Genomic DNA, 25,573 nt, shown 5'->3' with positions numbered 1-25,573 from the left:
CATAATATACGTAAAGAATACTATAATAATGTCTACTTGTGTTGTGATACATTAAATAAGAGTTTTTAGTTCTTGTTATTAATCATTTGAATTAAACAGTAAAATTTATATCTTATTTTTAACGGACTTCTGTAAGAAAAGGAGGTTATTCTATATTTTATTCTTAGCAAAATGTTTTGAGTTATTTAAAAATTTACGCCATCTGTTGTCAAGTAGAACATCTATTTCCCACTTCAAGGTTTTTACTCCCGCTTTTAAATATTGATATTCATATTTTACACGATATTTATAAGCTTATAATATATTAATAATAAAAAATAACAACAATAAAACTAAAATGAAAATTATAAAACTTTTGATTTTGACATATGTATTTTTTGTTTCTAATAATAATCTGTGGTCGGCCATTTTGGAACTTGATAATTTGACTGTCCGTCGAATAAGAGTTGATGTTATGTTTTCAATCTACCTGCAAAATTAATAGAAAAATTGCACATTTCACCAAAACGGACGCGTGGTCGCCATCGCCGACGCCTTTGTTCAAAACACAGATTTAGCGAGAACAATCAGCTGTTGAACACAAACAAATCTTATTTAGAAGGTGCTATGCTGTTGGCAAGATGAACGGGACATTTTACGAGCAGCTCGGGGGTGTGGCGGGTTTATTCGAGCAGTGGGGCACATGTGAGCGTACAGTAGTAGCATGTGCACTGGCTCGAAGAGTTCCGTGGCCAGGACTACGCCTGGTACAAAGGGCGGTGGAAGCGGCTCTGCAGCATCACGTTGAAGATGAAAGGCTAGAGATAGACGCTAATGATGAAACACTTTTAGCCAGCCTCCTAGCTGCTAGGGCTGATGACGATGACGAAGAAGGTATGTTTTAACCCATTATTTTTGAAATTAAATTTAAAAAAATATTATTGCCTAATAAAAATATATAGAAGTCAAGATACATATTATGGCCTTAAAATCATTTCAGGCAATCATTCTAGAAGCTAGAATCTTAGTCATCACTGAATTTCAGTTACACTTTGAAACTGCGGTCTGAGATGATAAGTGGATTCAATAACAAGAGGGCAACAGTTCCTCCAAATTATTATATTAATTTTCCAGAGTCAAATTCAAATTATAATTACTTAAATCAAATTATTATATTTTTGTACTGCAATCAAATTTTAGATTTCTGTTTTTATAAAAGAATATAGTAAAGTTCTGACAATATGTCTAATTATAATCACTATGGTTCTAATATCTAAAATTATTTAAATTAGTGAAACTTGTGTCTTTAAGGTATGCAGCATATTCTTTATAGATGTTAACTTTCTATTTAAACATTAAATACATAAGATCTTTCATCAAACAAAGTTCAACTCCTTTGTGTAGGACAAATCATCAATATCTGCTTTCTTGTATATATATTTATATATTTATTGCTATTCATAATAAGATTTATTATTAAAGCTTATGAATGAATGATTACTAACCAAGTACATTGAATAAAGCAATGTCATGCTTATGTCACTAGAAAATATGAGAAGGAAAAAACATATTTATGAATTTACTATTAATGCAATATAATGCAAGTTTTTTTTTTGCCTTCACGCACATTGCAGGGTAGGCAGAGGAATCCTGGGAACCTAGTGTTAAGACACTTAGTTCTAAATAAAACAGTTCCACTCCCCACTGTCCAACTCAACATCACAATTTGCCTTGACACCAGAGTAAAGTTCATTTCCGTAGCAATCAAACCCACAACCAGCAGCATTCACAGTTTTATCCCCATGTGCCTTAAATTAAGTTAAAAAAAATATATAAAAAGTAACCTATTTGAACTTTATTAGCATTGTATCCACCCACATTCAGTTCCATATCTTAAAATTATACACATATAAACACATATCAATGACCCCAAACGTGAGTAAGTTGTATGTATATTATTTCATAAATAAACATGCACAGAAACTTAAAAAGATTTATCAATCAATTTACAATATCTCATTGCATTGCCATGTTGAGTGGTAGAACTCAATATTGTTTGCTAGGTATAAGGGCAGAATAATCAAAATATGTTCAATATAACCATATCCCCAAGTGTGGTTGAACCCACAACCATCACATTTATATCCAGATACTGACCCACTGAGCCATAACAGCTTAATTTAGGATATTGTGTAACAATTTGATACAACTGATATATTAAGTAAAGAACAAGGTCAGCATTAATGTCTTTATATTTAAAAAAAGAGATAAGCTAACATTGATTAACTTAGATAGATATTATTATCTATTACAATAATTGTTTTGATGGGTTTTTTTGCATGGATGCATGGTGTTTTTATCTCAAGATGAATTAGCAAATCACTAGTATCATAAATTTCAATAAAAACACAAATTTCCTGTTCTATTTTTCCTCTGAGATTATCCAAATGCTAATTAAAAAATAATAATAGTTAAGCAATAAATTCTTATCATGTTACAATAAAATTTTGTTTGTTGCAATTTACTTTTTGTCGTGAGCATTTCTGTAAGGAGTTTTTAACAATATTCCATCCCAAACCCCACTTCATAATTTTTCCACATTACATGGACATTCTTTTCATCATATTCAGCTCAATATTTGTAATATTTATTGAGGGCTGGAATTCAACGCAGCTCTTTATCCAACGGAGTAGGCAATGGACATATTATTTTAGATTCACTCTTTTTCCCGCAATTAGTACAGTAGGCAGAGGGAACCTGGGAACCTCGTGTCAAAACACTCCATTCCCATTAAGACACTTCTGTTTCCCACTTTTGTAAGGAATTTTGGAAGCATTGAGTGCTTAGTAGCGGAACCCAACGAATGGAAATCGAACTTACAACCTGCCACGGTTACAATCGCACGCTTGTATCCCTGCGGCACGAGTAGCCACTAAAATATTTAAAAATATGACAAATATCCACTTCCAGATGGCGAACGCCTCCGCCAACTCCTGACCCTCCTCCCCCTATTACGTACCGACAACGAGCGTGCCAAGAATATCTACGTGACGGCGGCACCAGCGCTGGTGCAGCGGTGCGTGGACGCACCGCGGCGGACCATTGCACCTGACCTGTGTCGACAGCTGTTGTCGTATCTGCTGGTCCATCCTGCTCTTAGTATCCACGATCAGAGGTCAGTATTTTTTTTATTTATGTTTGAGATGGAAGTATTTTGGTTAGAAATACTTTTTTTCGTATCTATTGTCAATTCATAGTTTTTTTTTACAGCTTCACGTAGTATCTCGCATATAGTAAGGTAGGTAGAAAGAAACTAGTGTTAAGACACTCCATTCTCCGAATTTTTAAGCATTGCTTCTTGATTGGCGGAACTCAATGCCGCGCTTTTACCTTGGTACCAGAGCGAAGAAATGAAAATATTAATCAATAATAACTCATTTCATCGAGTGGGAATCTAACCCACAACCGTCGCGTCACATGCTTGAGTTTTCTATAAAAAGTCGGAAAGTTTTAGCATAAGTCTTTACTAGCATAATATTTTTTTATTATTATCAAGGCTCCAAGGTAGCATGTCTCTTGATTATTGGATTACTAATAAATACCATAAAATGAGATGAATGGGTGGAGACATTATATGCTTAATGTTTTGGTATGGATGGTTGAATACATAAATAATTATTTTTCGTCCACAATTTTTCCAGAACATTAACGCAATGGCTACGCTATCTAGAAAATCATATATCCGGAAACCGCAACACGGAATCCGTGTGGCAGCAAAGGATAGACCCGTGCCTTTTGCCCGACACAAATATTTGGGCTAACAATAACACATTCAGAAGGACAATCGGCAAAAATGTTGAATTTCGAGGAATATTGGATTCGGACCACTCGTCTTATACGGACATATTACAAGAGTCTTTCTCGAAAAATGGCCGCGACGTGGACTTAAGTTTGGACGAAATGCTCAATTTGGATGTAGCCATAACCCAGCCCAAATCGCAAAGATCTAATAGCTTAACACCTCCTTCAAGTAATTTCATGCAAATGTCTTCTTCAGCTGAGAATTTGAGCGATGAAGCGTTTGTACAGAAACCTAGGAGCTTTTCTCTATCGAGTGAACATAGTTTGAGTCAATTAAGACCCATAAGTATAATGTATGGGACGACGGGCAGTGAGACACGATTGGACGATCTTAGGTGTAATAATTATACGGAACACCCCGGTATGTCCACGGTGGCTCAGTGGTTGAAAAGTCTACGTCTGCACAAGTATGTGTGGTTGTTTACGAATGTAACGTATGAGCAGATGATGGCGATGGATGAAAAGTATTTGGAAAAATTAGGTGAGTGTATTACAATACTTAGTAGTGTATTACAATACTTAGTGTATTATAATTACTTTAGCTTTAGAAAGCTAAACAGTACAATACTTAGTCTATCTGAACAGTTTTTAATAAGGAAATTTGTTCTTTCCTCATTACCAGGTGTAACAAAAGGCGCACGCCACAAAATCCTACTCTCCATCAAAAAATTGAACGACCGCAATTCAGCGCTTGAAAGCGCTCGCTCTGAACTAGCAGCGGGTGGTGCAGTTTTACGGGCGCTGGAACGTGTGCGTGCAGCGCTTTTAGCACCGATGCCGCCTGTTTCTGATTTACCGGGAGCTATTGTGGAGGCTTTGGACCTTGGTCAGTGTTGAAGGAACCTTTTTGTTTTATTTTTTGTTTCCACTTGTTTGCACTTGAAAACACTTGATCCACACGTGCAGCAGGCGATCCAGGAGCTTATTTGGTTGAACACTATTTTTATGTATATGTCACATTTCAGCATCAAAGTGTCTGAGTAATAGCAACGGGGCGGGTGCGAGCGCGGTCGTCGACGGGGAACCTGAGCCCGTGGACCCCATGTCGTTACATTGTTGGCTTATTGAGAAGGTACTTTATATTTTTTTATTGTGTACTTTTGATTTGTTGAATGCTCTTTCTTTTTACTTTTACAGAGTGAAATAAAAAATATTTTTAATATTTCAGCATCCATAATGAAATATTTTTATAATAATGTTATTATACAGGATGGAATTGTCAGCGCCACTTTAAATGAAAGCACAGTTTTAACTACTCTATAAAAGCCTAATATAATTCGGAAAAAAAATAATTCTCAAAAATGAAAAAGTTTTTTTTTCAAACAAAATAAATAATAAAATTATCGTTTTAAAATAAAACGCCATTTGTAAAGTATTACATAGGCACGCACACACTTACCTGTCAAAGCGGCAACGTCGCATACGTATGTGTGCGTGACACGAAATACAGGTATGGATAAAAATCGTGAAATGAAAAAAAAATCCTACGTCCAAACCGTTGAGGTACCTTGATTATTTTTTTTAATTCGGGGCTTGAAATATTTTACCCTATATGCAGTTTCAGTAAAAGAAGCGCTGCCTCTTCCACCCTGTATATACATTTCCAATAATAAATTAAACATATTACTTGATTTTATTTTCGAGACTGCACAATAAGTGGCGGACCTCAACGCCGCACTTTTCGCCGAAATTGAATTATTTGCATTTCCTTGTTATAGTTAAAAGTTATCATAACAAGAAAATGCAAATAATTAATTTTCCCGAGCGACATCCAATCCACAACCAGCGTATATATGGTCAATAGCTACGACCCCCTATACCTTCAGGTCAGGTCTTTGTATCTAAAAATAATGACCATTATAAAGGTTTCGTTATTTTATTACCATAAAAACAATAACAAAAACACTATTATTTTCAGGCCCTCCATCACGAGGCTTTCAGCAGTCCAGAACTTCAATCGGCATTACGGAGACTACGTCATCGTTTGCCTCCGAGACAGTTCTTCCATTTGGTGGGAGATGCACCTCATAGACGGCTTAAACATAGGTAGATTTTTTTTCATATCACTACTGTTTTAAGGAGGCCGAGCAGTATTTGGGCGACCCAAAAATTTTACATAAACTAGACTCATATTGATGTTTATTGAAGACTTTTCTTTTGTTTTTCTTATTATTATATCAGTTTTAAGTCAAACTAGCAACCCGCTCGCAACTCTGTTTTAGCTAAACAATTATTTATCTACTTATCTAAATTATTTAAAAAAAAAAACGATATATATGAGTTTATCGGTACGGTGTACCATGTGATCTAAAATTCAATTTGTTCCATTCAATGTGCAATAAGGAGTGTTTATTGTTTTTATCTTCCAGATGGCGTGCCCCACAATGTCCGCGCCCGCGTCGCTGGGCGCCCCCCCCTCGGGGCAAGTCCCACTCGTACCCTCCGTTCCCCCCGGCGCACTGCCTACCACGACCCCCGCCTCCCCCCTCCGCCGACGACTACTCCAGCTTGGACGCGCTGTGCATGCAAATGACTGAGCAGGCTATTAATTAGACATACTCTAATGTATGGAATAAGGGAACAGTTTACCATTTCCCACTCCGTTTCCACTGTACCTGTTGTTAATGGTTAAAATAACTATATTATGTCCCATCCTTCCATCTCAGGACAAGTATTATATTCCTTCTTACCACCAGGATTATTGCAGTGTAGGTGATATGTGTGTGAAAGAGACTGAAACGGGCAATCAATTAGAATGTGCAATATGGAAAAAAGAAGGAATAGTCTTAAGTGCAAATTGTTGACTGTTCAACCATTCCCAGTGTTACTGGTTAACTTTAATGTTAACAAAAGAAAGGTGTATCATCTAAATTGTTCCCATTTTCTCTTACATACTCTCCCCCTTTTTCCCCTTAATTTTCCCGATGACTGCTTCAGCCTAGATGCGCTGTATGTACAAATGACTGAACAGGCTAATAATTAGTGGTGAAAAATTTACAGATTATTTAACCATAGAAAAATGTATACAGTTTACAGTATACCGTATACAAAAATAATCTATGAATAAAATAAAAGAAATTATCAAGAAAATCGAACCCACTAAACACCCACACAACAAAACAGTCACTTGCTAAGTGTATTATTGTTAACTGAAAGTTTACAAATCCCATGTGATATGGAATAATCAAAAATTATTGAAATTAGATAGGATATCTAATTAATATATTGACAAGAATTTTCTTATTCATATTGATTTCACGAAGTACACTTTTATTTAACTTGAAAATAAATATAAAGTTTTTTAAATATGCAATAAAATTTTAAGATAGCAGTTTGCACAATGACATTGCTTAATGAAATAAAAAAAATGAGCAATTATACTATCGGCAATTTGTGTTTTTTCGAAAAAATAATTAAAATGCATATTTGGAAATTATATGTTTATCACACATAAATGTATTGTTAATTAATATTATGTATGGACGTTATCTTTTTATTAATATTATTATTTATTTTAAAAGTTATTATCATTAAGTTATATGTTATATATTCATTTTATAATAAGGAAGCACATTTGTGAAAATATTGATAAGCTATAGACTAATAAGAAACATTGACATCGACTCTATCCGCCTCTGTCGAACATAGAAATAAATGGAGACGAAAAATGTTCATACATTTTAAGTTTACATAAAAAAAGGAATTCACTTTTTACGTGAATTGTAAATAAATATCCTAAGATTCTTTTAGCTAATTGTACAATTGCCTGTGTCCTAATTTGTTTGGTGCTAAGCATTTTTTTTTATTTAGTCATTAGTCGTAAAGCTAGGTCTAGATTTTAATTTACATTTAGAACACTGGGTAATATAGCAGAGCTTATAACGGGCACAAGTCGGCCTAACAATTAGCTGGAGGTTTTAATGTAGATTATATTTGTTGTCTGTGGAGTGTTTGTTGACATTTATTATCTGTTACAAATCACTCGTGAGTTAGAAATATAGGTGAAATGTTGACTGACTGCATAATTTATAATGTTAGCTAATTCATTTCCATAATATATTTATGATTTTTATTTCGTTTTTAAAATATTTATTATATAATATAATCGTGGCGCAGCGGCACAAGGGTGTGACTGTAATGCGACAATTGTGCGTTCGATCCCCACTCGAGGAAGCTAAATATTTATTTATGTTGGTATTTCTATTTCTTCGCTCTGGTGTCGAGGCAAAGCGCGGCGTTGAGTTCTGCCATTCCACACGCAATGCCTCCAGAATTCGGCAGAAAGTGGGGAACGGAGTGTCTTAACACTAGGTTCTCTCTGCCTACCCTGCTGTGTGCAGGATACAGCGTGAAGCTGACAATATGAAATCTTTGACTGGATCAAAAATTTTTGATTGTGCAATTTTTTTTTAAGGATTTTTGGTGTATCATAGACCAATATAAATAAACATACACAATACCAATGTACGTTTATTTTTTTTAACTTTAATGAAATTTGTGTTGACATAATTATGTATTAAGCATATTAAGAAGTGAAATGAAATAACCATTCACTAAACAAATTGTTTTATTTCTACTATTGTCTTTACTTTTTTCTTTTTCTTATATTTAACTGTAGTTTCATTGCTTTTTAACTTATTTTCTGTGATACCTAATGTACTGAAACACAGTACTGAAAATAAATATATAGATTGACAGTTGTTAATGTTTTATTCATTGACTAGTTTGGCCTTAAAATTATGTTTTATAAAAATTACCGTAACGGGATTTGAACTTGCGCTTTGTGCAATCCGAAAGCTTTACTTACTAATTTACTTTACTTTTGAATCAGCCATTTGTTGTTATTAAGTTATTAAGATAAAGGACTATTGAAGTAGCCCAAAAATAATATGGCTTATAAACTCACCACTACACTTTGTCATACCAAAGAGCAATAAAAAATTATTCATTCCTACAAATGGAGATTGAACCCACAATTATTAAATAATGAATTATATAGTATTTTTTTTAAAAGATCAGAATAGTTTTTTTTTACAGTTATGAGCTATCATTACCAGTAAATAAATAGTTTACATATAAAGAAATGGTTTTCACAACATATTCAGGAATTTCCTTGTTCTACAAGTATTAGAAACAAAAATAATAATCACAGTCTGCTTACTAAAAATTTAGTGTTAATAAATTTATTTTGAAATATGCAGTTTGCACAATGTTAATTATGATATAAAGAAAAGTTCCACATTTTTCATTACCAATGATCATAAAAAAACCCAAAATTACCGATTAAGAGAAATAAATTAAGTATTGTCACATACATAAAAAAAACAATTTGTCTCTAACATATAATTTTTCACAATATTATTTTTAAATAATAAAACATTAGATTAGTCTATAAGCCTTTCTTTGTGTGTTCCTGTCTTATGTCTAACTAAATCACTTTTTCTATAGAACCCCCTAGAACACTTATCACATTGAAATGGTTTCACAGTACTATGTAATTTTGCCACGTGAAAATCTAACATTGGCCGCGATGGAAACTTTAAAGGACACCCATCGAAAGTACATTTATACCTATCTGGTTGCTTGTGTCTAAAATTAATATGCCTAGCCAAAGAGTTTTGGTCGGAGAAGCTACTTGAACATAATTCACATTTTAGAGGCCTTTCCCCAGTATGTTTCCACATATGGACTTCCATATTAGATACATTTTTCACACATATATCACAATAACCTGATTTTGATGAATGCAACCTCTCTATATGCAATTTCAAATTACCTTTCATACTAAAATTACGACCACAATAGTTACAAATAAACTTATAATCTTCTGAGTGACTTCTCACATGTTTTCTTAAGTTATTTTTAAACTTAAAGAGAGCATTACAAATTGAACACATAAATTTTTTAATTGTTGAATGAACTGCAAAATGTGAATTTAACTCATCTTTAGTACAAAATTTTTTATGACATGTTAAGCATTTATGTGTTTTTACACCTGTGTGTCGGAACTGATGCCTTTGTAGGGCACTTATTTGTGTAAACCTTGCGGGGCAGTAAGCACAAGCATACGGAGTTTCTCCAGTGTGGACTCTCATATGAATTTTAACTTCATTTTTAGAAAAGAATCCTTTACCACAATTTTCACAAATAAAGTTGCGTTTCCTTTTATCTTTTAAGTGAGTACGCTCAGTATGCCTCTTAAGACTACCACTGTCTTTATAAGTCTTTTCACAGGAAGAACAAGCATATGGCCTTTCATTTGTATGAGATCTCATATGTATGACAAGTGTAGACGCATTTGGACAAATTCTTCCACATACATTACATTTTGAAATTGTTGAACTTTTTCGTTTCTTATATAGTTTTACCCTTTTCTTTTTTACAGTGTCTATCTTATCGTCGAATTCGTGTTTAATTTCTTCAGTAGGTGATTCATATGGAGTTCTAGTAACATCATCTATGCTTGAATTGTGATCGATTTCCGTTTCTGTTTTTATTTCAATTTTTGTATTACATTCTACATTTAAGTAAATAGGATGAGTAAAATGCAACTTTTTATCAGATTCTTCGCATTTTAATATAAAATCATAACACTTTTTAAGTTCACACTCACACAAGTTACAAATATACGATGGTAATCCGTCATTTTCTTCAATATTTATGTTGCTGCAGCAATATACAATTTTTTTATTTATTTGTGTTCCCTCACTGATACTATATATTGAAACTTCACCAGGGTTTTTAATGCATAAGCGGCAAGACCCGTTATTCATCTTAATACTTAATTCTTATTATTTATTTATTTTTTCTATATACATTATTCCTACATGATCTTTGTAATTTTCATTCAACTGTAGTGTTATTTTATAAAATTGTTATTCATATTCAACTTTATATGTACGAAATATAGATTCTTTCTAATTTGATGTTTTTTCTAAAGAAAATATAAACAATTAACCGAAAAAACGATACGATACAATAATGTCAATTTTTCAATTTCCTGACATGAAAAAAATACACAAAATATAAATGCAAATGACAGATCACAAGCAGTTTAGTAAGCCTTTTGAATAAGTTATTACAAATGTATTTTTGAACGGTTTTAATTTCTGGAATTTAACTTGGTTGTGTTTCTTTTGTAAGTAACGAGATAAATGTCAATTATTGTGAATATTATAATTATTACATGCATTTGAAAAAAAAAAACACTTCTTTTTACTTTTATCACATTTGACATTTTTTTGATTCCTGTCATGCGGCTGTCAAGTGGCCAATATTGTGAAAATTTGATGCTATCTATAAATTTACATATACAATGTTTGTTTATCATCCGAAATATATTCAATTGTACGTTTTTTATTAATTCATTTACAACTGGTAGTCATATAACATAAATGGAGTCACTAATCTGTAGAATTTGTCTAGATAAGTCCGGGACTGTATCTGTTTTTGAACATGAGCCGGATAATATACAATACAGCGCGAAGCTAATGCGTTTAGTGAACATAATGGTTTCAGAAGACGACGGACTACCCAGCATGATGTGCGACAGCTGTGCAAATGAACTGTCTTTGTCATATCAGTTTGTACAAAAGTGTGAAGCCTCGGATAAAGCTCTCAGGTGTTTAAGCGCTCCTATAGAACTTTACTCCGATTTGCACACAGATATCGATTTAAATATCAAGGAAGAAGACATTAAGCATGAGTTAGACGATTGTGATATTCAGAATGATAGTTTTACCAATAATTTCTTATTAGATGGATGTTCTAAAGAGTATTTTAAAGATAAAACTGAGAACCCTGTGGTACTAGATAATACCGGAACCAACATAACTATAGGAATTGAGAAAATTCCAGAATGCCTGACAGTTGAAAGTATCAATAACATTCAAATAGATCCTTGTGATAAGACTGATGATAAAGACTGTGAGGTAAATCCAAGAAAATTTCGCAGAAAAAAAATAAAAAGAGGGAAACTTGGGCCAATACAATGTGTTATTTGTGGGCATATGGCTTCAAGTCCCTCTGCCATGGAGATTCACATGAGGACACATACTGGAGAAAAACCTTTTGTATGCAACTTATGTGGCTCAAAATACCCTACAAAAGGTTCTCTTAAGAGGCACAATGAAACTTATCACTCGAATAGAGAGCGCAAATTCACTTGTGAGACGTGTGGCAGTAGTTTTTTCAGAAAAAATGATATAATAACACATTTGAGGGTCCACACTGACGAACGGCCATATGTTTGTTTGTATTGCTCAAAGAGGTTCCGTCAAGTCGCTTCTAGAAATAGACACCAAAAAGTCCATACTGGTGAAAAACCATACCCTTGCCCAATATGCAATAAAAAATTTGCTCATAAAAACCTAGTTAAGAAACATCAAAGTGTACACAGTGATGAGAGAAAATATACTTGTCATTTATGTAATAAGTCGGTTAAGTCCAGAACAGCTTTAAATGTTCACATAGGTCTTCATACTAATGAGAAACAAAATGTCTGCAGTTTTTGTGGCATGGCATTCGCAATGAAAGGGAACTTACAAACTCATATTCGTCGGATTCATTCAGAAAAGTCAGGTCAATGTTCTGTATGTTTAAAGACATTTTCGGACTTGGAAGTGCATATGCGTAAACACACAGGTGAAAAGCCTTATATATGTGGACTCTGTAATGCAGCGTTTGCCGTTAAGCGGAGTTTAGCCCATCACATGATGTTTAAACATGAAAATACTGGCAAATTCAAATGTTCTATTGGTGACTGTGTTAAAACTTTTCCCACAGCCACCATGTTGGAATTTCATTTATTAAAACAACACACTAATCATACACCCTATATTTGTCAGCATTGCCCTCGTCGATTTTTCCGCATGAGCGATCTTTCCCGCCATTTAAGGGCTAGTCACATGGATGTTACTTTTAAACCGACATTAAAAATGTTGAGGCCTTCGTGGCGCAGTGGCACAGCATCGGATTGTAAACGCGACGGTTGTGGATTCGATTCCCACTCAGTGGAATGAATGATTTTTAATTCTCCATTCTGGTAACAAGGCAAGACATGGTTAATGCTGTAACTCATAGCTATATAATCATCGCCAAATCTATAACTTATAGCTAAATCATAAAAAGTCTGAAAAGTAATTTGAAATACTAGTCATTAGTATTAAGAAATAAAATAACTGTAAGTTAGTATTATATTCGTTTAGACGTTAAAAAAACATCTAAAAGTAAAACAATCTAACGTTTTCTTCCAATATTAGGTATATTATCGACATCATAAGTATATTAACAATGTTTATGTAAATCATGGTATATACTTTGTAAGAATTAGCTATTTATCATTTAAAAATGTACAAAGTCCATTTTTTTATATATCGTAATGCATAGAACTCTCATAGAAAAATATTTATTAGCACATAAAATAAAAACACTGCCGATGAATCACGAACTTTTTATTGATTCATTAAACTTATCTTTATTTATTATTACTCAATAAAATTTTATTTAATAATTTTCCTATTATTTTTTAGATCATTTAGATAAAAAAATTCGTTGTAGAGAATTTGAACATAAGTATTTCTATAAAATGCAAGTTAAAGTACGTACCACCTACATTCAACATTTTAATTGTATAAGATATACGTAATTTGAAATTTAGTTATCATTTTGAACAGTGTTGATAGCATTTTGAAGTATTAAAATTTTAGTTCTTTTTTGTTTCGTCTCACCTGGTTTCATTTAACATCCCGAAACAGCCCTTTTCCCTTCCAAATTCACCGGCGCGTAATTCCGCGCTCGAGTTTCAAACGATGTCGGTAAAACAGTACTTCGAAGTTATCGTCGGTAAAGCAGTGTCAGGTGAGGTAAAAACTTTGCTATAGGTAAATTGTGTTGCCAATGTTAAGATTTTACCTTACACTTGGACAAATTAATGAAGCAAATATTTTGAGAACGAATCTTTTCTCTTATTAGATTTTGAGTTTACTTATTTATTTAAGGATAACTCAGGTGTCGAATGTTGATGCATATATACATGTATGTGTTGAGCGGCGGAACTCTGCGTTTGTCGTGTAAGTAATGAAGAAAAATGATTCCAGCATATTTTTTTATTTCATTCTGAATCCCGCACATAGTCAGATAGACAGAGGGGCCCCAGTGTTAAGATATTCCGTTTCCCACTATGATACTTCCTATCTGCACTTTCACAACGCTGAAGGCATCGCATTGACTGGCGCAACTCAACTGCATGCAATTATAGATTTTTTTATTCCCCTGGGCAACAATCAAACTCACAACCATCGCTTTACAGTCACACGTTTGCGCCCATGCGGCACGATGACATCAACAGTTCTTATTTTAATTGTATTAAGTTCCTTAAAAATAAAGTTTTATTATAATAGGCTATCATAGCATACCATATCTAGCAACACAACAGGTAACACTATCTCTTTCGCGCCAATTAACAAAACGTAGCAGAGGACATTAGCCCGCGAGCGGTTCTTGACGCGTTACTTATTTTATAATAAACTCCAATCGCTATACAATTTTAAAGCCGTGGCAAGAGATAAACTAGTGATGTGTGTGTAACCGTGGATATTTCGCTTTATCGGATTGTTAAAAAAGTTTTAATCATGGGCGAAGTAAGTATTTCAAAGATTTTAAGCAAAAACTTTAAAGTGTAACAAATGAGTTCGTAGGTCATCGTTCTGATGGTCACTAGGTGGCTCGTGTCGGATTTAATTACTTTCATACATATTTCATTTTCATTTAGGTATATTAATATGGCAAATAAATGTGCGAGTTTCGGAATGTTAGAAGCTAGAAAGCTTTTTTTTATGACCTCGAATTGTGATCGAGATTAGCCATTACTGTTATTCGTCTGATAACGTGTTATATCTTCGGTATTTCTTTTAGCTTCGCTCTGTATTCGCTAAGCAGGGCAGAGGGAATCTTGGAATCTAGTGTTATGATACTCCGTTCTTATTAAGACTTCCGTTCTCCACTTTTCGCTGAATTCTGGAAGCATTGCGTGTTGAGTGGCGCGGAGCTAGACGTCGCGTTTTGCCTCTACCAGATCGGGGAATGAAAATATTAAATATTTCTTTTCCTCGAGTAGGAATCGAACCTATACCTGTCGCACTTAGAGTCACACGCTTGTGCCCCTGCACCACGACTGGCCTTTATTAATTGTGCTATAAAATTGAGCGGACAATGTCTTGTCTTATCTTTCTTAACTAACGCTAATAATTTATAACGTGACTATCGATTGTTTCCATTTCACTTATCAAGACCACTTAACATTTTTCCAAGTAATATTGTATTCATATATACCTACGTAACAATATACATATATGATCAAACAACTGCATTTTTTTAAATATAAGAAAAATACATTTTACACAAGAAAATATACAGAAACTACATTAAAAAAACTCTTACTGTATTATATGTATGCGCCATCGACCGCCGTGGCGTAGTTAAGTTACTTTTTGCAATGGTTACAAGTTTAATACTATCATCAAATGTATGAAACTTCTAGAATCATAATTAATATAATATTTTCGCATGCAAATATTATTGGTCTCGTCCTTATTTTTGTTCGAACATGTTTACGTTTTTAATACTTACTTACGCTGCTATACAAATGTAATAATAAACTACCCACCAAATCTATAATATTCTTTATTGCACAAAATATACATAAGAAAACAATAAAATACATTTAATTCACAAAGGTGGACTTAACTCTATAAGAGTCTCTTCCAGCCAACTTGTGGAAGTGGATGAGTTACAAGTAGCGGGTAATCTAATTATTATTTACTAATTGTTGTAATTTTTTTTGGATAGTTTTTAGTGTTGTTTTATGTTTATAACTAACTCCGGGGCTACCACGACTCGTCGATTGTACTAAACATATACCTATATAAAAAATCGTAATTATTTTCCAAGGAACGCTCTTTAACGCAAACCTTGGATAAAAAGAATTAGATAAAGAAATAATTATTGTATTCAAAAAGAGCTATCAAATCACTTAATCAATTTAAAGGAAGGCTGTTTAATGTTTGTAACTGACCATTAAATTTCTATATAATATACGTTCTTGCCGTACGCGAGGCACGTTAATTAAATATTCGTTGTTTAGAAACAAATAAAATTGCTGGAACTATAGTTTATGTTTATTCTTAAAGAATAGACAAAATATGAAACTGAAAAAAAATATATAAAAAGGTTTTTTTTACCTATAAAGCTATATTTTTGCGATAAAGTAAATGTTAGTATCAAATGTAAAAATTTGCAAATTGATAAATATAATCTAATCTTATACTTTCTCATACATATATCTTAATGCATCTTGAATTGTATGAAGAAATATATAAAACGTAGTGAGAGTTAGACTTAGAGTTGTGTCTATAGGTCGATCTATAGGTCCTACTTCGATACATGGACTATCCAACAAAAAGAACAATTCAATTCTAACCAGTAGTTCCCGAGATTAGTGCGTTCAATCAAACAAACTCAACTTATATTATATTAGAATGTTTTTAATTTTAATATCATAATATTATCACTGAAGTAGACTTAAATAAGTAATCAAGAATCGGTCTTGTACATTTATAATTGATTTTTCAATAGCTGCTAGATATTTGATCTTATGCTTTAAAAGGAAAATAATGATTTTCCTTGTTTTACACTAAAGTATGAATTATGTATTTAAGTCTTTTGAATCTTAGTGCTGAATTATAGCTAAGAAGAGGAAGCCTAGTGTTAAAACACTTCGATCGTTACTTTCCGCCGGATAACTTCTAAGACTATGCTGAAGTGTAGTTAAATGAAGAATTTATAAGTTTACTATTTGACTGAGGCCGTCTTGGTGCAGGGGGCGCGCTGCTGTAAAAGTGTCGGTTGTAGGTTTGTTTCTCACTCGAGGAAAAAAAAATCAAATATTTAATTCTGGTAACGTGATAAAGCGCGGCGTTAAACTTTCAGCACTCAATGCCTCCAGAATTTGGAAAGTGGCGAACGAATGTTTCGTAATGGCAAGTGGAAGTGGCAAAACGAAGTGCCTTAACACTAGGTTCCCAAGTTCCCTCTGGCTACCTCGTCATAAATAAAATATCCGATTACATATGATCTATGGTCCAAATCACCCGACGCATTCTGTTTAAAAATATACATTTAATAATAATGTAGTTTACAGATAAAATATATTTTTTTATATGATTACTAAGTACGTAATAAAGTAATAAAAAATCGTGAGTGGAAAATATAATTCCGTATAGACGAAATGACTCATTATATTAATCATTTTCCAGAACAGATGTTCAAATTGTTTAAAATTGTTATGAAAATTTCATAATTACAAGTGTGTTAAATTAATATTTAATTGTAAACATTTTATGGGCACTTTAAAGTTATTTTAATACTACATATGTTATTAAATGTTAAATTGAGATTTTTTTATAGTTTTGTAAGTAACAGCGAATTGAAAATACGGTACAGGTAAAGCGAATTTATTTTTCCCTCACGAATATATTCATTTCTTAGTGAATATACATGTAGTATTTATTTTTTGAGGACATATTAGTGAAATTGGATAGCATCTAGCTAGCGTTTCAGCGGTGTTGAGTTCGGCCACTCTATACCAGAACAGGCAGAGAACTGCCAGACCTGCTATTTTCAGGATAGACTGTGAAACTAACCCTTTATACGAACCAATTATAGTTTAAATCTCTCAATCCGATCACCGTTTGGCATTTGCTAATTCGTTCTAAGTGAGCTGAGATTGAATATAAATAAGTCTTAATCATAATTACTCATCTATTACCTCTATGACGTCAGTTTCCACACTTCATGACCGTACAAATTAATAGCAACATAAAATGTATAATTATTCTTAGTTTTTATGAAATAGTTGCCAACGTAGATAAAACTGTTTTGCCCGATGTTATATGAAAATATAGGTATATTTAATTTCCTCGGATGGGGATCGAACTCACAAACTATCTATATATAGCTTTTACATTAATTAATGTCTATCTATATTAATATACACATGCATACATACATACATACATACATTTCATATAATTAATACCCCTATAAACTGCACTTATGGCCAACCCGAGACGGGTTCTTGTATTTGTGTCACCCAGTAAGGTCAATACAAACAAGTACAGCGTTAAAGGCGTTATATTGTATATATCTTAAAAAATATTACATACTCAATACCCACAAGTTACTTAACTAGGTTACGGACGAGTTTTGCGATGTTATTTTCATTTCTGTTCTGATAGTCAACTATGTTTTTTTATTACATTTGTTCTTTTTAGTCACGTTGCTCTTGTACCTAGATAGATTAAAAAAAGACTAATTCGAGGTATAAAAACCAGTTGTACTTATAGACGATGGCTATTTATCGCTATTTTAAAAATGTTTAAATTCCCTATAAAATGTGAACATGAATTCGTAGCTACCCCATTATTTCTAATTACTACACTTTACATTTCTTTTCGATGATTGTTGTCGATGCTAAAGTGTTCCAAATATCGAATTTTTAGAAATGTATAATGGAAACTAAGATATATTCGGTCGACCTTGTTAAAGTACTTTCATTTAAAATAAACTACCTAGGTATATCGTTATCACCCATTTCGTTTATAATAGAACAAATATATTCAGATTAAACCAACATTTTAATCACTGTTTTCAATTTTACAGTCAATGCTGAAGGAGGATCCTTTGTCCAGAATCCAAAGAGAAATAATCGAAGTGACAGAAAGGGAACGGGAATTCAAGGAGGGTCACTTCAGAGTCAATAGGCTGTTTTCCGAATCCACTATTGACGTGACAAAACAAAATGGCCATGTCAACGGAAACGCTGAAAGGCCAAAGACATTGAATAGGGCGGTCTCTACATCCCACTTACTAGGGCCTATCGCTCCTTCGCCTCCTCCTACGCCGACATTACTAAGCACTAATGGCTATACAAGGCGATTCACGCCCCAGACTGGTACAAAAGGAATAATGCAAAGGTTTATAGCTAACAAAGGCAAGTTGCCCGTCACCTCGCCAGGAGCTACTACTCCACCTGCAATAATACAGCAACCCATTGTTTTTACACCCAAAATTGAACCTATTATCGCCCCAGCGATCATAAGTCGCACACCAGAAGGTAAACCAGTACGCAAGGGCTACGTGCCTGTTGAAGAGAAAATACAGAAAGAATTGCAAGAGATGAAAGATAGAGAACACGAGTTAAAGAAGATGCGGAAGAAGCAGAAGCCTTTCGATATAGAACTAAGTGATACAGAAATAACCTCAGAGTCTGATGAAGAAGACATTCCTTTACCAGGAAAATTGAAAGCAACTAAATCTATAGGAGAATTATACGAGGCGTTGAATGATGATTTAAGATCGCCATCACCTAGGAACAGTTCTGGCCACGAATCTTTGGGTAGTTTGAAGCCAGCTAAGTCGTTGGCTGAACTTTGTGAACTAAGTCCAGGCCAAGAGTTCCTAGCACCAAGTTCAACGCGTCTTATAGCGCAATGGGAGTCAATTATCCAACAAAAGCAAGAGGCTGGAGCCGCTTAGTACCAACATAACGGATATAGTGTGACGTCAGTTCAAATCGCGAGTTAAGTGTAACGTCAGTGTGACGAGTGAACCGTTTTTGCATTACAACGGATAATTGGACGGATTTCAACGGACACTGAGCCCGCGTCCGATTGATTTGCGATCGTACGGAACGATAACGATTCGTATATTTAAATAGAATATGTTATACACTAACGGATGCAAGTTTAACAGCATGGGTACCGTTTTTATTTACTAATGAATTTTTATCACTATTTTAGCCATTTTGGATGCAAATTACTTAGTTTATTGTAGAGAAATATTGTCTTACATTTTTTTTATAACAATGCAACTAATGGTTACTTATCTCGTGGAAAGCGACACACGTGAGTAAAATTTCTTCCTATTGTCTAGATATTTGTTGAAATTGTGTTTTTTGCGGCACTCTCGCGTAGTTTAATTGATTCACACGTAGCTATTAATTTCCATGGGAAGCTGTATGGAAAGAGTATTTTTTTAGAGAAAAATCGATATCTAGAAACTTTATCTTAGTTTCCCTTATCGCGCTTTGTTTATCTTATTATCTTCTCTTGAAAAGTCATTCTTAAAATTCGACTGAATTTGTTTTAAGGTATTTATTTACGTTTTACAAAATAACTGCACTGCTTCTAGAGGTACTGTAGTGTTTAATTCTTTTTTCATTTTTTTAAACGTTTTTTTAATTAGATTTTTATAATGAATATTATTAAACGGTCAAATTAAATCAAGAAGTCTTGTTTTATCAAAACCTAGTTTCGCGTTTAGACTTTCGATTGCATTTAACTTACTGTCGGCTTCTTTAATTTAATTATTGAACTGTTATATTATATGTTAAAATAAAATGAAACTATTTTAATAACATTTGTAATATATTTCTTATTTATTCAAAATCATGGTTTTTTAAACAAAACTGTAAGTACAAAAGTACTTTTTAAATAAAATAACATTATTTACAAATTTCATTATTCTATACATAATATGTTAGATTTGATACAAAAATTGCATTTTAATCGAGGTTTTTTTTTAATTATCAATAAAATAAGTACATGAACGTGATTTATTTAAATATATATGAAAGGATTATTATCGAAGTTAGTATAGTCGCTTTTTGGTAGCCAAAGCTTATAAAATAATTCAAATTAATTTTCTCAATGTATTCTTGATGGTAGAGTTTGCCTTTTTAATACCAGAAACATTTATAGCTAACTACAAAATTAGTAAAATTACAAATAGTGTAGTTGAAAATTTGGTCGATCTATTTATATATCTATCTACAGTATCTGATAATATTTTTTAAAATTAATTTTAAGTTATTATATAATCTGTGAACTTATAAAATGAATTTTCCATATATCTATCGTTTTATTTAAATATTTCTTAAGAGCTGTTGCTGTTTCAGAAATATTATTTTTTTTATAATAATCTTTTAAAATAATTAAAAAAAACACTGGGGCACTTAGTGTTGTTTTGTATATAGTTGTTATATTACGCTTCATAACGTACTTAACCAATGATTTCATTTTTTAACCGACTCCAAAAAAAGAAGGTTCTATATATAGGTAATGTTATCGTTAGTGTCAATAGCATGTGCCTTATTGAAATAATTATTTTAAAGCACAATTTTAGATATATTTTATAATTACATACGTCTGTCACTAATTTTTTATATAATCTTATATACATTTATATGTTTATGTAAATGAAAAATTATTTTTATGTAAATACGTCTTTATAGTAAAAAATATTGTTATTATAACAAAAAAAAAACGAAATGAACAACTTCACTGTTTTAATTATGAAATCTTAAATGAAAGTTAATTTAAACACAATTAAAAAATACATACTAATAATTAATACTTATACAAGTAATTTTTAAAATATATGTACATGTAAAATTCGGGGAGGACGATTATATCTAAATTATTTACATTTGCCCGTTCTGATAGACAAGACGTAGCTTTAGGTTTCACCATTTAAAACGCAGTCTCGTAAATTAGTCGGAAAATAGAGAACGGAGTGTTTTTTTTTTTGTTTTTAATGCTAGACTCTTTTTCTTCTACCCTCCTAAATGCGAAATAGAGGATGAAGCTGCTTTCTCCCATACAAGAGACGTATTTACATAAACAAACTCTCAATTTAAGCATAATACAAAATATAGTCAAATTAATTATATTATGTAATTTTATACAATTATGAGATTAGTTGTTGCGGTTTAAGTGTACTTTAAGTTATTTTAGAACAGTGCCAGGGACATTGCCGTTATACTTGCAATAATACATTTATTTATACATGTTAGACATTTAATGTGTGTATAATATTGAGAAGGAACATTTTGTGTACTTGAATTGTATAAAGTCGCTTTGGTGGAGAAGAGAGTCAACCAACAACAAAAAAAAGAAGTTTGTCTATAATTTTAAAATTATAAATAAAAAATTTAATAAACGCGCTTTGTTTTCGTGGACTTTGATACAGAATGAGAAATCCTGTTTTTCCCTGTTTCTATAGAAATTTCGAGATATTTTTTCTTAGTTATATACCCTACCCTATCTACAGCATAATAATTTGCGATTAACGAAAGATTCTTCTCTGTCTCTCTTCACCACCAAAGAGATAAATTTTAAGTAAAAGTTCTAATTTCACCAATTTTAATGTTTTAATCAAATTTTTACTTTACTTACATAAACCTTATGGAAGAAAAGAGTTCTAAAAACCAATAATGTGATATGAGAAATGCCTTAAACAATTGTATTTTGTATATTTCGAAGATTCCTATTTAATTATAAATAAGAAACAAATATAAATATTTATAATATAATGATAGTTTATAGTTGGAATGTTAATTTGTTAAGATTTTCGCAATAAATAGATTGTCAAAGTACGTGCCTTGTTACTCATTTACGCAATTCCTATAGAGTTACTTGAAACTCATACCAAATATGTTTAGTTGTGACAAAATTTAAGTAAGTACCTAATGGACAATTTTTTTCCAATTATCATCCTTTATAATTGTTTTTGCGAGTTTTATTTAAGAAAAAAATAATAAGTTGAAGTCGAAGATGACATTTACATGTAGAAAAGGATAAAGTTAAATAAATTATAAATGTAAAATAATATTTATAATAAATGGCCGTAGGGGCGCAGCAGCACAGCATCTGGCTGTAAACCGATGGTTGTGTATTCGATCTCACTCGGAAAGGCCAATTATTTTATATTACTCTTTTAACACGACACTTTGCGGCGTTTACTACCGCCAGTCAACACGCATTATCTTCAAAGTAGTGGAAACGAAGACTTTTGCAAATAAGAATTATAGATACCATATAAAGAAAACAGATAAATCTCTATACGAGATTCAGCATTTGAGTATGCAATTAAACTGAAAACGAATAATCTATTTTTCAAGCAATTTGATTATACTTTATTATAGAAGTAATATGAAAAATGTCGTAAGTTTGCTTCAAATAAGCTTGTTAGCAAAGAATAAGCAATACGTGACAGCAGTGTCGGTCTACTTTCAACAATATTAGCACAAAAAATTGTCGTGTACACATTTACTTTTAATTTTGCATAGGAATGAATTATTTTTTATTTATTTATTTAGAAAAGTTTCATTATTAATTTAACTAATTCATTATATTTATGAGTAATTGCTTATTAACATAACATTTAAACTGCATTATGTAAATAAGTTAAGAACATATTCGTAGTCGTCGCGAACAACGTTACTTGAATTACAATTAGCAATTCTATTATCTTTTCAAACTAATTAAAAATAAACTTTGTAAGACAATTTATACATTAATTTCTTTGTAATATAGTTTTATTTTTTTTGTAATATTTATCTATTAATTTCATAATGAAAATTATATATTAATCTGCTTTTTTACTTGACTATGTCTTTGTGAATTAAGCTTTGTAGCTTAGTGTAATGATTATATTTTTTTTAGCTTCACACTGTATCCCGTATATAGCAGGATAAGTAGAGGGAAAATGGAAACCTAGCACTAAAACGTTTCCCATTGAGACATTCCGTTCCCCACTTTCCACCGAGTTCTGCATGCTAAGTGCTAGTGAGGCGAACGGGCACAAGCGTGTGACGGCAAACGCGCTGGTTGTGGGTTCGATTTTCTCTCAGGTAAGTAACGAGGCAAGCCCGGCGTTGAGTTTCGCCACTCAACACACAATGTTTATATTTCATATAATTTTAGCTGAGATTAAGGAGCTAGACAGTCAAAGTCCGACATACATATTATTATTTGAATAATATATAATATATTATATTATCGTCGTTTGAACGATAGTAGTGTAAAAGTAGATATGTATATACTCGTACTATATCTAGAAATCAATTAACAGTACTGATAACCTTCCAGCTAAGGGCTTAGATTGGAATGACCTTCAAAAATGCTTAAGTATTTCATATAATAATAACTATAATTTTATATCTTCACGTTTTATTCCTAGCGGGTTAGCTAGAGAGAACGGAGAGCCAAACGCGCGGTCTCCGCATATCTCTCTCGACTCTCCCACTGCCATCAATTTTTTCATACGTGCCCTCCGGGAGGAGCTCATGCTTTTTACATGACATTCCTCCGTAAAAATTTACATTGTAAATTATTTTTGTCTGTAGGTTACCCTTCGAAGACTGGTTATGTGTTCACAATATTTTATATTATAGTTATAAATTACGCAAGTATAAATATTTATTTAATTACTAAAAATTAACGCATTAATTGCAAAACATTTTTTTACATTTTATACTATGTGGATATCGTAAGAATAATTGAAGAACTCTTATCACCTATCACTATGTGTTTTCATAGATCCCAAAAAACCTGTTTTAGCGAATGTAAATGAAGTCGAAATAAAAGTGTATTAAAATTATGTATTATTTAGAACCATCTTCATAAAAAGTGTTTATTACTTTCACATGTATGTATGTATGTTGGAATTACATTATATATAAGGAGCTATAGGTACTTAATACTTCTTAAGTGTATGTATGTTAGTTTACAAATTTCTCGAAAACCAAAACTCATATCGATCGTATCCTTTTTTATGCAAGATGACATTGCCACTTTGTAAACAAACAGTAGGTCATCTGTCAATGTTATGTCATTATTTATGTATTCTTTACGCAAGGCAGGGTAAGGCTACGAATTTTGCATACTAAAACACTATAGCCCATACATATATGGCTAGTTAATTTATTGTCAGTTTCTTTAGCTTTTATGACAACATAGTGTTAAGACACTTCGTTCATCATATTCCGCACAATTTTTGAGTTATTTTTTTGTGTTAAATGGCGGACCTCAACGCCGCACTCTGTCTCGTTGCTAGAGCGAGGGAATGAAAATAATTCTCCCGAGTGGGAATCGAACCCACAACCGTTGGGGATGCAGTCAGACGCTAGGCGTATATCTTATCTTCAAACAAAATAATGGAAAATTTAAATTTCTTTCGACAATATAGAAATAATTACATTTTGACAACAATTTCAATCTTAAATGGAATTTGACATCACTACCACCTCATACTCACAATTTAACTGAGTCATGATGGTCTTGATAAGCATTTAAATTTTTGTCTACAAAAATATTTTTATGTGTTTAATATCTACATAAGCACTTTCTAATTCCATATGAATGTATATGAACACGAGTAGGTAAGTTTTTTATTTTTACAACGAATGCATATCAAATTTCATGCAACTAAATACATCCGATTTCTAATTCAAAAATATGAATTAATACGAATTTCTAATGTTTTAACGATATTATAAAACTGAGTTGGTTTCATTTATTTATCAGTATTGTAATTTTGGTGAAAAATATTTTTTTTGTGTTAAAAGCCGCAGTAGGGAAAGTTTTTAGGTTCAATTCCGAAATAGAATTAGTTATTTTCATTGCAGGCCATTACGGAATGCTAGAATTTGGACGGAAATTGGGGAACACTAGGCAGAGAAAAACTGGTATTTACACCTAGTTAACACCTAGTTACAAAGCTAAGATAGGGCAAATATAATGTTAAGATTCTCAGTTCTCTATATATTATTATTACATTAGGTTTTGACGTGATGCAGAGATAGAGATAAGGAGATGGCTGTGAGTTCAATACC

General features: G+C 32.3%; 4 protein-coding genes across 4 annotated transcripts; 3 read left to right on the top strand and 1 right to left on the bottom strand.

Moving 5' to 3' along the window:
- Positions 1-410: 410 nt before the first annotated feature.
- smg (sterile alpha motif domain containing protein 4 smaug) lies at positions 411-10,864 on the top strand. Its single transcript, XM_085199803.1, has 7 exons — positions 411-873; positions 2,950-3,154; positions 3,681-4,321; positions 4,463-4,666; positions 4,806-4,912; positions 5,759-5,886; positions 6,210-10,864. The coding sequence occupies exons 1-7, from the start codon at positions 621-623 to the stop codon at positions 6,391-6,393; spliced, it is 1,722 nt and encodes a 573-aa protein (XP_085055929.1). The 5' UTR covers positions 411-620; the 3' UTR covers positions 6,394-10,864.
- LOC146531049 (uncharacterized) lies at positions 8,390-10,613 on the bottom strand. Its single transcript, XM_085199810.1, has one exon. The coding sequence runs from the start codon at positions 10,611-10,613 to the stop codon at positions 9,225-9,227; it is 1,389 nt and encodes a 462-aa protein (XP_085055936.1). The 3' UTR covers positions 8,390-9,224.
- Positions 10,865-11,094: 230 nt separating the features above from the next.
- LOC146531047 (uncharacterized) lies at positions 11,095-13,564 on the top strand. Its single transcript, XM_085199806.1, has one exon. It carries the CDS (start codon positions 11,235-11,237, stop codon positions 12,858-12,860), a length of 1,626 nt encoding a protein of 541 aa, XP_085055932.1. The 5' UTR covers positions 11,095-11,234; the 3' UTR covers positions 12,861-13,564.
- A 729-nt stretch (positions 13,565-14,293) lies between these two features.
- mdu (mitotic spindle positioning protein meduse) lies at positions 14,294-22,331 on the top strand. The gene is made up of 2 exons (XM_085199821.1): positions 14,294-14,480; positions 18,559-22,331. The coding sequence occupies exons 1-2, from the start codon at positions 14,472-14,474 to the stop codon at positions 19,432-19,434; spliced, it is 885 nt and encodes a 294-aa protein (XP_085055947.1). The 5' UTR covers positions 14,294-14,471; the 3' UTR covers positions 19,435-22,331.
- Positions 22,332-25,573: the final 3,242 nt, after the last annotated feature.

The sequence above is a fragment of the Heliconius melpomene genome, chromosome 16 (assembly GCF_056956725.1).
Source record: "Heliconius melpomene rosina isolate 202511_hmr_F chromosome 16, ASM5695672v1, whole genome shotgun sequence".
NCBI classification, from domain to species: Eukaryota; Metazoa; Arthropoda; class Insecta; order Lepidoptera; family Nymphalidae; genus Heliconius; species Heliconius melpomene.
The sequence above is the reverse complement of the archived record's forward strand: the minus strand, read 5'-3'. Positions and strand labels throughout refer to the sequence as shown.

Excerpts from the sequence above, each read along its gene's own strand:
- smg (XM_085199803.1), top strand. The coding sequence starts at position 621 with ATGAACGGGACATTTTACGAGCAGCTCGGGGGTGTGGCGGGTTTATTC. Across the intron at positions 4,322-4,462 it reads AAAGTATTTGGAAAAATTAG|GTGTAACAAAAGGCGCACGC; the intron begins GTGAGTGTATTA and ends CCTCATTACCAG. Across the intron at positions 4,913-5,758 it reads ATTGTTGGCTTATTGAGAAG|GCCCTCCATCACGAGGCTTT; the intron begins GTACTTTATATT and ends TATTATTTTCAG.
- LOC146531047 (XM_085199806.1), top strand. The coding sequence starts at position 11,235 with ATGGAGTCACTAATCTGTAGAATTTGTCTAGATAAGTCCGGGACTGTA.
- LOC146531049 (XM_085199810.1), bottom strand. The coding sequence starts at position 10,613 with ATGAATAACGGGTCTTGCCGCTTATGCATTAAAAACCCTGGTGAAGTT.